Source organism: Somniosus microcephalus, chromosome 19 (assembly GCF_052327205.1).
Source record: "Somniosus microcephalus isolate GS21.2 chromosome 19, FLI_Smic_1.0, whole genome shotgun sequence".
In the NCBI taxonomy this organism is placed as follows: domain Eukaryota; kingdom Metazoa; phylum Chordata; class Chondrichthyes; order Squaliformes; family Somniosidae; genus Somniosus; species Somniosus microcephalus.
Window position 1 is genome coordinate 24935964 of NC_141005.1, and position 14894 is coordinate 24950857.

The 14894-nt window shown below is 43.4% G+C and overlaps 1 protein-coding gene across 5 annotated transcripts in view; it reads right to left on the reverse strand.

The window, feature by feature from the left end:
- hectd4 (HECT domain containing E3 ubiquitin protein ligase 4) overlaps window positions 1-14894 on the reverse strand; it is a 268113-nt gene continuing 253219 nt past the window's right edge. For all 5 annotated transcript variants that reach the window (XM_085961398.1, XM_085961396.1, XM_085961397.1 and 2 more), the window contains exons 70-76: window positions 14562-14717; window positions 12022-12125; window positions 10688-10909; window positions 9322-9488; window positions 7246-7441; window positions 5676-5898; window positions 1-4293 (exon numbers count right to left, since the gene is read on the reverse strand). In XM_085961398.1, coding sequence (XP_085817524.1) covers window positions 4157-4293; window positions 5676-5898; window positions 7246-7441; window positions 9322-9488; window positions 10688-10909; window positions 12022-12125; window positions 14562-14717 — 1205 coding nt within the window. In that variant the 3' untranslated portion in view covers window positions 1-4156. The remainder of the gene's footprint in view (window positions 4294-5675; window positions 5899-7245; window positions 7442-9321; window positions 9489-10687; window positions 10910-12021; window positions 12126-14561; window positions 14718-14894) is intronic.

Below are 14894 nucleotides of genomic sequence, written 5' to 3' on the forward strand. Positions count from 1 at the left end.
TCTGTTTCAACTGTTTAATATGAATGTAATTCCCATTCATACATCACTGCTTTAGGTACCAATGCAGACTAGATCAACAATACAGATGATTTTAAAGATGCATTCATAAATAATCACAATAAATATACATCAATGACTGTACAGAGCACATTAACACCTGTATGTTGATATGTCCTTTAAAATTTTTTTTTTTTTTTTAAGTTTATCTGGTTGCTCTCAGTAAAATGGAGCAGTTGTAGCAGCAGATTAACATTACCACAGCCAGCACCACATCACTCTAACAAGGCAGGGACAAAGAGCCAGATCCACACTGGTGTCGGGGTTCATACAAGCAACACTGATACCTCTTTTTTTTTTAAAGCTGGACATGCTGCCCTTTGTACTCCATGAACCTGGTAGGAAAACAATGGCTGAATCAACCATAGGGAATTGAGCTGGTCACTTGACAGGAACAATCTCTCTATTCTGCTCAGACTCTGGCCTGACACTTAAGTTGTTGAATCCATTTGATATTGGAAAAACTTATGATTTAAAGTTAAGACTTGTTTGTCATTATAGGGGTATGACTTTAACAGTATATTTTAAAGTAAATGAGCAAATAAACTTTCCTGATTGGCCAGCTTGTTTCTGTATATTGCCATATTATAGTTCTGAATATTTTCAATCTGTTTTATCCCAATCAGCTGAATCTTGGTCCCCTCACTGCAAGGTTCATCTGCCACAAAGCAATCAGGCTGGCTGAAACACTCACCCTTTAACTGCAATCTATAAACCAGTGTGAATAAAATAGACCATCTTTTCACAGCAAATCTGGCTCCAGAATTTTTATCATAACTGAAATCTGTATGTGTACTGTGTATATAAGATTACACTGTGGTGTGTATAATTTGATTATAAAATGTGCAAGCACCCAACAAAAATAAACTCCCACCACCAACACTGGCAGTGGGTCAATACGCTCTTTGTCTGCCAAATAACAACTCTATAATTACACAAAACCTTCATTCACTCAGTTATTAAACAGGCCCTTCACATATACTTGCAGGCCATCTGACCATTGCACAGCAAAAGAAAAGAAAAATATGCACTCTACGCCCTATGATAGTTTACATTACACACTAAGTATCCAGAGGCTCTGCGTTCCTCCTACCGCGAGCTTTAAGACCTGTCAAACCTCCTGCATTGCAAAGGGTTGGGATAAATCCAGCAACATTCCCAGGTTCATGCCCCTTGAGACATTATCCCTGCTCCTCTTGCCTCTCCTGCCTTGTGTGCTTGACGCCCAGTACTAACATCATCTTTCTACAAAAATGGTAGCATCATGTGTCCAAGCAGTTAGTTCTGTGACCTCAGCTCTTCAATTCCTTAAAATTGCTCCGATTCCCAGAATAGTTTTAAAAGCTAGTGTTTTAGGTATTAGTTTCATTGATATGAGCTAAGCTATCTTGATAAATATAACAGGTTAGTGGGTATTGTACTAAAAAATAAAATCTCCCATGTTCCTCTTTGCTTTGTCAAGCCAAAGTACACTCATTTTCTTTGTATGAAGACATAGTGAAGAATTGGCTACTCTTTTACAGGGGATGCTAGGGATTATTACCTAATCTGGGTTTACATTAATGCACTTTGGAGGATACACATGAACCTCTCCCCTCGCTCCCACTCAGGAAATCTCAAACATAATGTCAGGGACACACTATAACAGAGAAGGCTGCAAGAGGTCAAAGTTCTGTTGTGTTCCAGCTCTCATTTTCAAGCTTATCCCAAGGTACAACTCTTCATGACTGCTGGATCATTTCACAAACTTAGTGATATTCTATGGTCTAAATGCAAAAAAAACATTTCAAGCAGCTGTAGATTTATACCCGTGACCTTTGGGGGCCAAAACAAATTTGAACGAACCTTTTCCTGTTTCATAATCTGAAAAATACATGTAATTAGGTAAACCAGCCACACGTGCATACATGTGGTACATTCACTACACTCTGCCAAGTTCAATAGTAGGAATTTAAATGTAGGCAGAAAAACTCAAACACAAACAGCTTTTCTCAATGTGCCTTCAGTCACGCTCAGTGCGCACTCATCTCGAATACTAGAGAGAGTGGTCAGATATTCAAAATAACAGCAGCTTGTGATCTCTATGGCTGTGTCCTCAATGTACATTTACAATGCAGACCTCCCTCCTCAGGTTAGATAGCAGTGGATACTCCCAACCAGATTAGAGAGCAGCTCTGTGTACAGAGCCTGAACTATGCCCCTCTCCGTTACTTGTGGCACACCATTTACATGTTTTTGTCCTTGCAGTTTACATGCCCCTTCTGACTGCGTTTTAGCCATTCCTACTCCTGGTGCCAAAATGCTTTTTCCTCTCACACACACACAACTAAACTGCAAATGGCTTGGATAAAAGGAAGCTTTGGGGGGTGATGAGTGAGGGCGGCAAGCCACGGTACCTGTTCAATGCCTCTTCTGAGCAGTATACTTCTTAAAGATGCTCTACAACATTTGGCACCAAGGGTAGCATTTTACAATGCAGTAAACCAATTTACTGCTGAATGTGTTTTGCAGCTTTTATGCATACAGTACTTAAACAGTAAAAGAATATCCTGGATGTTTCCAAAAGGGCTATGAAGTTAAACTTACTGAATCACACCACTCGAGTCACAAAATAAAAACCCAAGGGTGGAAATGTGTGTAACTGGGCTGTGTGCGAAGGTTTGTATGTAACGTGGGCTATTTTCATAGCAATTCTCAGATCAAATCGACAGCAGGATAGTTTTTTCTTTCATTAATTAGGGCTCATGCTACTGCTTGCATTTCAACTTTAATATAGAAAATTTAAAATGAGGAGGGGGCACTGAACTTGTGATGCATTGGTTTAGGGTTACAATGCATGCTCCATGCAAGCCAGTCTCAGCCAAGCAGGGGCCAGACACTTCATTTTCTGAGGGGGGAGAAAGAGAAACATAAAATGGGGTTTGGAAGTATTATGGGCCACACTCACTCGCATCCAAGTTGTCTGTTAACGTGACAGAGCTCTTAGGAGGCAGCAGTCTGTCCACCCACTCAGCTGGGAATGGGGTGTAATTTGAAAGATAGGGAAAATGAAGGGGGTGAACTGAATCAGCAATTGTACATCAGAAACTGACCTCTGGCACAAAATAAGTTTCCAGATAACTGTGTCTCAATACCACCCACTCCCAATCTTGTTACCAGGCTCTGCTGAATTATGGTCTATTTCAAGGATCTTTGTCAGTAGAAAATGAGATATCCATTAAATTCCTCTACCCCCAGCTCCAATTCAAGGGTCCTGGTTACATTACTGGCTGCCTTAATACCACTGACAGTCAGCAGGACTCCTGCAAAATGAAGCAAGGAGACTCTTGATGGCAAAGTAGGTATCTGGTAAATATACTGATCCAATATACCAGAAGTACTCACTTTTTTTTTGAGGGGATGGAGGAGGAGAAAAGGGGAGGTGGCCAGGGTCACATGATTCCTATAAATCCACCTATAACTAGAAGGTTCATTTCCAGGAGGTGGAGGTGAGCCTTCCTGTACACTGATGATCACAACAAGTTAACTTTGGAGCATTTCGATTCTGTTGCACGCACGTGTGGTTACTTGACGACATTTTAGAAGCCAAAGCTGATCCGGAAGAGAAGAATTGTCTAATTTTTGAATGATGTCCCCATGTGTGTGCTTGTGCACAAGGAAAAGTAAAATAATTTTCCTCCAGTCAGAACATGAAGGATAAAATGCTGCTCCAAAGTTAAGATCAGAGTATAAAAACAATTATATCCTACAATGAACTATTATCCTGTTTGAACACAAGCGTGTGTTTTAAAGGTACAGTAACGTACACCGCTGTAGTGGTAAAAGCACCGTACGCTCTTGGAATAGCTGCTTGAGAAGACAGCAACACACCATTTTGAGTCCATCAATAGAAATGGAAATTTACAAAAAGAAAGTTTGCACCAGCATGGAAGCATTTTGCTCGTAACCGGTTCAGGACGAACTGCTCCCGACCGCGGCTCTGATTCCATCCGCATTTCCACCGCGATTCCTTTTCTTTCTTAAAAGCAGGGTTTAAAAGGAGGCCCTCGGGCATCGCCGCCTGTTGTGAAAGGATCTGGGAATTCCAGGTGTGTCCTGCTCAGCCGCTGAGGGGGTCTTCGCGGTAGTGGATGGCATAGCGGAGCTTTTCCAGCATGATGTCGAGTGAGGAATACTGAGGAAGTTTGATCATAAACATACAGGTTTCCACCCTGATGTATCGGGAATCTGGTGAACCTGAACATAAAAGGAGGCAGAAGAACAGAAATGAACAATTCCTAGCAGTATATATCCCGATACAGATGCTATCTTACTGTTGCACATAAAATCCATCTTATACAAGTTTCGATGGTTCGATGATATTCTGTCAATGTCGATGTTCACTACCCACTCATTCTGTAGACCCATTTGTATTCTCTGGCAATATGTGTATTGTTGAAGGGGAGGCTCCCTCTGGTGTATGGTTCCACAGACAGCAGCTCTTGATGTGCAAGTCTGGACACTGCGCTTCAACAGACTTTTCAGCCACTGGGCGCAACATCGCTGAGCCCGATTGAGTTTTTGTCCAATTTCTATACACCTTGTAGAATTACTGTGTAGCAATTAGGACTGGGAACCCTGGCTGATTTTCCCCTCCCTCAGCTAGGAGGTGACATGGCAAATTTCAGCAGCTCTACCACTGCCCTGACTGTGATGAGCAACTCAGCAGAGATTGGGAACTGAACCTTGGACCTTCTTGGCTTGTATGGCTCAGTGAAACATCTGGCCAATGCACTTGCCAGCTGAATGATGAAAGCCCCCAGTCCCTTTTTGTAAATATACTTTTCTTCTAGGTTCCCTTATGTCATGCACCACCTGTGGCTAGGAAATTGAGCAGCCTGCCTGCTTCTAACGAGGCCACCCTGAAACCAGTTGCTGGGAGGTTGATCCTAATTTTTCCTTCCTCTCTGGTGGAAAATACCTTTTTCTCTGCGCAACATCTTTCCACAGTGGTACAGCTCAAATTAGGAATTCCTGGTTGTGGACAAGATCGGTAAATTGGTGTGTTTCGAATTGTTACTGCTCATTAGTAACTAGATTGAAAAATTCCTAAAGTATTGTCTTCCCAACTCTGCTAAAAATACACAAAAATTAAACGCAAATATTCCCATCCTACCCAGCTCTTTGATGCGTCACATTTTTGTCCTTTCCCAAAGGTTTCCTGAAACAGCATGCTATTCTGTAAAGAGAGAAATTCGGTTTCTCAGGAACAATTCAGATTTCCACCCCCCCTCTCAATGGTTCTGAGGTGACACTGGCACACGGTGTTAGAGAGTGAGCCTCTAGCTGAGCCTGCGAGTTTCTGATGTCAGTCACACACTCAGCTGCAGAGTTCAAGTGCTTCTTCATGGACACAAGATAAAAATCTGGAAAGCCAAATCAGCCCCTAGCCTAGCGTGGCATCACCAGGAGGATGCATTCCTATCATCTTGGCTGGTGCGGGATACAGGGACAGAAGGAGTAGTAGAAAATATTCACCAGTGTGACAAAGCAGTCTCAAGTGCTAATTTAAAGCTGAAAGGACTGTCAACAACAGTCTGTGATATTAGCACAAGGACATAGACAACTTTTCAGATTACCTGCAGCTCCATCAGGAGGGGCGATCTTCATAGGATATGGTGGAACGTGGGCAGTATCCGGACCTCCGTCCTTGCATGGACAGGTGAATGGTATTCGTTCCTGGTTGCAGGCGAATTTGATGAATTTGCAGAGTTCCTCCTGAGTGAACATCTCCAACGCTGTCCAGAAGAACTCAATGTGCTGATCGGTCTCCATCAGTCCCACCTGGTACATGGTGTGAGCCTGGGGGAGGGGGAAGTGAAAGAGGAATGAAGGCACAAACATGTCCATAATCAGCAATACCAAAAAATATATTCTACCAGCCACTCTTCATAACCAGGTCAAGCAATTTACTGTGGCAAAACATTGCAGAATGGTTGCATGGAAAAGGTGATAAATGTTGGCAGTCATGAGATACCTCCACCCCCCCCCCCCAGGTAAGAGTTGGACCCACTCACTGGCACTTCATTTTTAATGGGCAATATGCTTTAAAGTTCGAATGCCTTTTTATCTCCGACTAACAGTGAAAGAATTTTCCAGCTATTCTTAGTCAGCAAATGCTCTGCGCTTGACCACAGTTTAATATTAAACTTGGAATGAAAGTGCCCGTGACTGGAGCACTTGTTAACCAAGACCAGTTGGTTACTGGTAATGGCCGATCTTACAAACTCCATACTTGCAGTTCTGCTTTACTTCAAGCTCGAATTTTAAACAGTACGAGGGAGCCGAGGTAAGCACAAGCTGAGTTTGTAAGACCAAGTTCCAGTAACCAGCTGGTCTTATAGTTAGCAAGTGCCAGGTTTCACTCTACTCAAAGGCACTTCAATTCAGATTCTAACAGTCAGTGATTGGAGCATTCTCCAATTCAATCAATCCTCTTCAAAAATTAGTGTTATCTCTGGAGATATAGAACATCACCTCACAAAGCACTGGCAGTAGCAATGGTGGTTACTGGTGCTTCCATTTTATTCTGCCGGTGGCTTTTTCAGTGTTGGCCTTCCCCTTGATCTCCCTAGGTCATGCATCGTCGAGGCGGACAGGGTCGATTGATGACTTGTGGCCAAAGCTAACACCGTATGGGAGATAAAGCAGGTAGAGAAGCCAGGTGCATCCCCGAGAGATAAACTGGAGAATGAGCTTGAGCCACTCTTGTGTGACTTTAACTTACTTGAACAGTGGCTTGGCAGACACCTGGGAATATGTTACCAAACATCCTCCCGACTAAGAAATTACATAGTCAAGCAAGATGATGTTGGGAAGGAGTAGAATTAAAAAAAAAAAGTTTTAGCCATCTGAGGCCATCAGCAGACAGAGCTCTCAGTCCACCCATACATTTTCCATGTTGGTTGTCTGCATAGGCCTTCCCAACATCAAGAAACTCCACAGGCAGAATGGTAAAGTCACATTTGGGACATCTAAACAATGCTGTGCTACTGGTCTCCAAATCCTTTTGCAGTATAAACTGGATGATTTTGAATGAAGTACTGCAACTGCAATGGGACTGATTTATAGGAAGGTGAGGTGCATTGATTAAAGCGCTTGCTAGGACTAGTTTCCTGAACTTCATCACTAATGATTAATGTTAAGTACCTTGAGAAACTCCAGGTTGATGTAAGGCAGTCCACATGTCCTCAGCTCCATCTCCAGGGGTGTTGGCATTGTCAGGAGTTGTAAGGGAATGATGGAGCCAAGCCCTGCACGCACTGCAGTCATGCAGTCAGTGTTCTCAATCTCCTGTAGCCTCAGATTTCGTATTGCTGATGCATATGCATCTTTATTTTCCCATCTGTACAAAATGAAATGAACATTAAGGCTTAAAGCATGACATCAGGGAGTAAGCGGTATGCCAATGGCTCAACACTTTGCATTAAATATAGAAACATGAAAACAGTACAGGTTGGGAGGGATACAGTGGAAAGAGTTTGTAGCAGAGACCTGCTCCCTCACCTTAAAAAAAGACTTCTCTTCCTCCATTTATCCCCTCTTCTCGTTCTATATGAAGCAGCCTTGCTCAGGTCCATATATGAACCTAGGTGCTGAGCACTGGTCGGGCTTTTTGACTGTGGGCATCACAGTTGAGCTTAATCCGATCCTTACTATGAGGACATTCCAACACAAGCTGGACTGTGATCGGGTGTGGTAACCTTTTCTTTTTGTCCCAGACAGAGACCAATTGCAGTTTCCAAGGCACCTTGAACTCTTTGGTTCAATACAATGCCATTTATTCATCTCGCCTTTGGGAGAAAGCTTCCCTGCTTCCCCTTTTTCTCTGAATGCCATGCATCACTGAGGCTAGTGACATATTCCTAAGGTTCCCCCGAGGTAGGAGGGCAGATGCACACCCAAAAAGGTAAAATCAAAGCAGCAGCTTGCTCCAAGCCACTCTTGCACACCTTCTACCTACTTGCTCTCTCCTTACTTACTTCCACCTCTCGACCCCGCCACCGTCTGATTTGTCCCGTTGATTGTCCGACGGCCAGTACTGGATGAGCAGAAATTTCCTTCAACTAAATATTGGGAAGACCGAAACCATTGTCTTCGGTCCCTGCCACAAACTCCGTTCCCTAGCCACCGACTCACTCCCTCTCCCTGGCCATTGTCTGAGGCTGTTCACAACCTATCTGACCATGTCTGTTCAATCACCAAACCTCCTACTTCCACCTCCTTAACATCACCTGTCTCTGCTCCTGCCTAAGCTCACATTCTGCTGAAACCCTCAGCCATGCCTTTGTTTACTCTAGACTTGTCTATTCCGATGCTCTCCTGGCCCGCCTCCCAACTTCCACCCTCCATAATCTTGAGCTCATCCAAAACTTTGGTGCCTGTATCCTAACTCGCACCAAGTCCGGTTCACAAATGTCCGACAATGCCTTGTTTTTAAAATCCTGGTTTTCAAATCCCTCCATGACCTCGCTCCTCCCTATCTCTGTAACCTCCTCCAATTCTGGCCTCTTGAGCATCCCCAATTTTAATCGCTCCACCACTGGCGGTTGTCCCTTCAGCTGCCAAGGCCCCAAGCTCTGGAATTTCCCCCCTAAACCTCTTCGCCTCTCTCTCCCCCTTTAAGACGCTCCTTAAAACCTACCTCTTTGACCAAGTTTTTGGGCACCTGTCCTAATATCTCCTAGGCTCGGTGTCAAATTTTGTTTGATTTACGTTCCTGTGAAGCGCCTTGGGACATTTTACTATGTTAAAGCTGCTATATAAATGCCAGATGCCTGGGAGTAAATTACTTGGCATCTTCCTGGCTGAAATACGATGCATTGCAAAGCGACAGGTTGTTGCGATGGAGGAGAGAAAAAAAACAAACACCCCCACCCCCCCCAAAAACATTTTAGGCATCTGAAACAATTGCCTCTTTTACTCTTTGTCACTAAATCCAGCTTTAAAATGTTATTTTACACCTTTCTTTAATTCCAACCCACTTTTCTAATTTTCTTCAAGCTCTCCTAGTCTTTAGCTAGGAAGGCAGTGCATCAAGATACAATGCTCTTCAGTACCGATCCCGGATTGCTGCGATGAGGCTAACTTGCAGTAAGAGAAATGCAGTAGTTCTCCCATCCTTTGAAGGGCAGGACTCTAAGCAGCAGGGCTGGGAGGCTAGTGTTTAAACCTGTTGCACAGCAGGCGGAGCCCATATTGATGTAAACTTAATCATTTACTCACATAACAGCGATATTTCTGCCTCCGGGACACAGCTCCACTTCCTCGCCGGTCATGGTGATGTAGCTGAATTTACAACATGGCTTGTTGGGAGATTCAGGGCTCTCTGTGGTCAAGTGATGTGATGTTACTTCAGCACACAGTGCCTCAAGTTCTGTCTCATCATTAATCTGGAATTACCAGAATCGTGTGAAGCACAATCCAACACAAGAGTCACAGAGAAAACAGTCAAACATCACATCTCTTATAATGAATTACCCCCAATACCAACTGCAAATGTACATGACCCTCACGTCACAAGACCCAAACCTCCAGGGAGTTGGCATGTTTGGAAAGAGGGAAATCCACTCCAAAGCCCTTCCATACAGTGCCCTAACCACTCATGTACAAGAGGAATCCATTCCAAAAATCCAAGCCTTCAGGGTTGAAGGAATGCATGTATAACTTGTACCGCTTTCTGGAGGTGCAGGGAGTGAAAAAACCGTACACGATCATGTATTTGTAAATGTATCTGTAATAAGGACGTGGACTCCATTTAAATGCATGGTTTACTTGACCAAAAAACTACCCAGTAAACCTTGTGCACAGGCAGTGGAAATTATTGCAGCTAACAGAGAAAAGCTTGTCCTTGGAGGCTTTAGCTGTTGATTAGGTCTTATGCTCCTCTTTGTGATAAGTGCCTAGGTACCACAAAGGCCGATTCAATTCATAGACTCTTCGATAAGAAAGCTATGGAACTCCAAAGTGTCCTTGATTATGTCTCTTAAATGTAATCACTGCTTTTGATTGAGTTTGCTGACACTGAATCCTGTGGGTATGTGTTGAAAGAAGATATGAATGTATTTGAAACCTTGAGAGAAGAGCGGAATATGATGTTGCGACTTTGTCAAGACCCTAATTGCCGAGACGGCCGGTACGACATGACGCACCAAGAGTGGAACACACAGGAAAAACATCACGTAAAAAGACAGACAGATATCAGCATCGATATGACTGACCCAGGGGATATAAAGGACTGCGAGACTAAGCAGCTGGGAGGGTTGATTCCCCACACAAAGATCTACAAGAGCTCAACGAACTAATCAATCGTTTGGACTTGTACCAAGGACGTGTATGTATTGTTTGCTTACTGTTGACTAATCAAGTAAAATAGTTGAACTAAGACCATCTGTTGTTGTGTCTTTCCTAAGGGTCAACCCTTAAGCTTCTCAGTTGAAGCAGAATCCTACACCAACACAAAAAGCCAAGACCGCTCAAAAAGTGCACATGTTGGGGGGGGGGGGGCGGGGGGGGGGAGAAGAGAGAGGAGGAGGAGGGGGAAAGAGTGCAATCTTAAAATACAAGCCCTCGCAGGTACTGAACTACTTACAGTCTCAAACTTCTTGATGTAGTTGTACGTCAAGATGTCAACCTCCTGCAGATCCCACTCTGGATCCAGTGGCTCACCAACTAGAGTCTTCCAAAATGTTGGGAGCAGATCAAGAGGGAGCGGGACATCTGCTCGGATAGCAATTCCAAGTAACTGCCCAAAGAAGTGTAGCAGCTGCTCCTCTGTATATGTTATTGGGCCAGGAGTCAGGATGTGCTTGCCCTAAAAACAGTGTTTAACCAGACACAAGATGTACAATGTAATTAGTCTGAAAATTTAGGACAGGAGAAACCGTGTGGGGGAAACTCCTATGCCTACTCCCAATCACTATCCACTGTCTCTTGCTGGGATGGAGACATCAGGCAAGGACAGGAATGAGCTTGGATGTCAATTCCATTGGCCAAATAGCCTAAGATTTCACTGCCTGGGCATACACATGAAGAATGGCCACTTAGACAAGGTACTGCAGGGTACCTGGTCCCTGCAGATCTATACCACCCCAAGAAGTTAACATCTTCAGGAGAGTAATTAAGGAAATATTGTAGGTCAATATCACTAAGATTTTCTGCAGCATTGACTTGGAAATTGTCCATTCTGTCAACTGGCATGTAGTTAGATCCAATAATCCTGCCAATTTATGTTCCCTACTGTGGCTCCCTCATGGTCATCCCTATTCTGGAAATGGGCCAGCAAGACCAATGATATTTCAACATGAATCATATTTGGCAGTCAGATTTAAAATTGTGGTGGAGGGAGCTATCCCACACAGCAAGCAGGCAAGTGTTCAACTCTCAAAAACTGGGTGTTCTTTGTAACTTTCAAAATATAGATTTCTTTTTAATATAATGCCTGCAAAAATTGTAATTGCTGCAAGTCTGCTTGACTGAATGTTAACTGATGCTTCATACTGTAACTCTGGTGAGTCTGAGAGAGAACACTCACTGATTCGGTGTAAATGCCAACAATCTACTTCAGCATCAAAACCTTCAAGGGCAAAAACCTTTGATGGGGTGAAACAAAAAGAAAAAAGGTGAGTGCTGGGAATCTGAACTAAACACAGAAAATGGTGGTAATACACAACAGCTCAGTCAGCACCTGAAAGAGAAAGACGCCATACTGTTTTTAGGTGGCGCCCTCTGACAGAGCAGCTCTACCCTTTCAAATGCTTGCAGACCTACTGTGTATTTTAAGCTGATGTGTGGTGGAATCTTCATATCTGGATTCTCAGGAAAGAATAATAATGACGGAAACTCTCTGTGCTGTCATCATCATCATCTGAACCTAACTCACCTAACCTCTTACATACCTGACTGGTTATCTACTGCAGTCATTACCTTGTTTCTGTTGGCTGCAGAACTCGGGCAAGGCACAAGAAGTGAAAGTGCTGAACTCTGTAATTCTTTACATACTTGCCACAGGAAGTGTCGGAATGACCCACCTAGAATCCAAACAACACAGTGAGACACTGGAAACAGAAATGGGGGGGGGGGGCGCCCTTTGGCACATTGACTCTGGAGTGTTAAATTAAAAGGTAGGAATAATGTGTGGAGCAAAAAAAACCATTGGGCCAGTCAAGGAACATCAACTTGCACTAATAGAGGATTTTTAATGTAGCGAGAACTTCCCAACATACTCCAAAAAGTGCAGTTGAGGAGTCAGATTTTAAGGAGGCATTTGAAGGTCAGGAGTGATGGGACAGGATGGAAGGAATTGCAAAAGAATTCCAGGGTGTAATGGTGGAGCGGGGAAGGAAGCGGAGGGACACTTATGGATAGCACATATAGTGAACCAATCAGAAGAACAAAGAGAGTGAACAAGGACAGAGGCTGTAGGGGAGGTTAGAGGTAGGGTGGAGCTAGGCTATGAATTGATTGGTTGAGCAGATGGGTTTTGAAATCAATGGGGTGGTGGTCAGGAAGCCGGTGCAGCTTGGTAGGGATGGGGGTAGAATCATAGAAGTTACAGCACAAGAGTAGGCCATTGCACCTTTGGTGGAGAAAAGGAGTCTGATAAAGGGTGGGAGATGTCACAAAGTATTTTGGACTCAGGGTTGGTTATGGGGAGCAGGAGACATGGCAACTGAGCAAATCTGGATATGAAACAGTCCTAGAGTCTCTCTCATCTTGTGTCGGAAGTAAGGATGGAGGGGACAGCGAGGAAGTTAAAAAGAAAAACTGAGCTTGTATTTATACAGCATCGTATCATATCAAGACATCCCAAAGGATTTTACAACCAATGAATTACTGTTAAAGTGCAGAATAGAAGTTTTGAAGAACAGAGTTACAATTTATTTGTTTTGTGTAGGCAAATGTGGCAATAAATTTGTACATAGCAAGGCCCCAAAAGCTGCAAATGAGAAATTTCCAGTTAATCCATTTTTGGTGGTATTTGTTGTAGGAGGAATATTGGCCAGGACACCAGGAGAACTCACTCTGCTTCTTCAAATAATGCCATGGGATGTTTAAGTCCATCTGAACCACCACAACAAGCACGTTTAATGTCTCATCTGAAAGACGACACCTTTGAGAATGCAGCACTATTTAGTGTTGCACTGAAATTTCACCATAGATTGTGTGCTCTATTCCTGGAGTGGAATTTAAACCCACAGTCTTTTAATTCAGGTGAGAGGGCTATCAACTGAACCAAGCTGTCAGTAAAAGGAGAGGGGAGTTTGGAGTTGTCTCTGCCCTCCAGGATATCTCGAGTTAAATCTGATCTCAGAGAAGGAAAAAAGCAAGCAAAATTTGAGGAAAGACCTGCAAGAGGAGCAAAAAGTTTAAAGTAACACCGTATCAAACACTGAAACAAAAGAGAGTTATGTTTGCTTTATAAAGCTACACTCACAATTGTGGTCCCCACAGCTTTATTTTTCAGCCAGGATTTAGGCACATTGAAGGTTATTTACACTTGAGTATTATATTGGCTTGTACAATATGTACAATAAAGGGAAATATCAGGACTTTCTCACAGGGAGGTAGGAAGAGAAGTATTGGTGGGCAAGACACTCTAGAGAGGACCTGAGTCAGTTACACAGAGCAATATTGGCAATATCCAATAATGTGAAGTAACATAAAAAATGATAGATTATGAATTACATCAGCTGAACGTGTAAGTAGACAAAGTATAATCTCTGCATACAGGGTCCACGCTAGGTTGTAGATACGTACTTCTATTAACTGTGGCATGTAAATGCCCCTGATAGCCAAGTACATAAAAGTACCACCTAGTGTATCACAAAGCTGTACAGACTAGATGATGTTTGATTTCCATTTTGTGCTGAATTAGCTTGACCTGAGCCAGACAAGCAATTGGGCTGCTGTAACTGATCTCCAGGGAGGGGAAATATCAGCCAGGTTTCCCATTGCTGACCACTATTCAGTGACCCCTGCTGGAAAGCAGACATGCCTGGACGCAAGGTGAACACAGTAACTGACTTGTCTGTCTCGGCAATGTCAAATAGTTTGCCAACACTTTCTATCGAGGCTCAAGTGAAAAACAACCACTTGGGGAAGGCACTGTCTGTCTATGAACCTGCACCCCAGCAGGAGTCCACGCCTTCAGAGAGGAGGAGAGAAATATGGGGGGGGGTAGAAAGAGAAAGGGGGTTTGGAAACAAGAGATCTATACCAGGCTTTATACTAACATGTATCACACACTATACAGAGAACGATAGATTTTTGGATACCAAGGGACTCGAGATATATGGGGATAGTGCGGGAAGGTGGAGGTGATGATCTTATTGAATGACGGAGCAGGCTCGAAGGGCTGAATGGCCTACCCCTGCTGCTATTTCTTATGATTTTATGTTCACAACTCACTTATTGCTGCTGCAATTCTCACTTTAATAACAAAATGCTGTCTCTATACATCTTACTTGTTCCATGTACTTCTTCGCCAGTGAAGCGAATATTAAATGCGTAGGTTGGATCCCCGCCACTTGCCAACTTGACGCAGAGTTGGGAGGAAGGCACTAACGCCAGCTGTCGAGCCGCCTGGCAGAAGTAGGTGTTCTCTGATGAACGAATTTCACCTACGATGATTTAAAGAAAGGAAAACCGTGAGCATGCCAGGGATTTGAAATGGCACAGAAACTAGTACATCTCCAATGGTATTGCTCATACACAAAAAACAAAAAAAATCTGTATCTTTTAGTTACCGTGATTGTCTCAGTTTGCTTCTAATTTTGCCTCCCTATGTCTCTTGCACA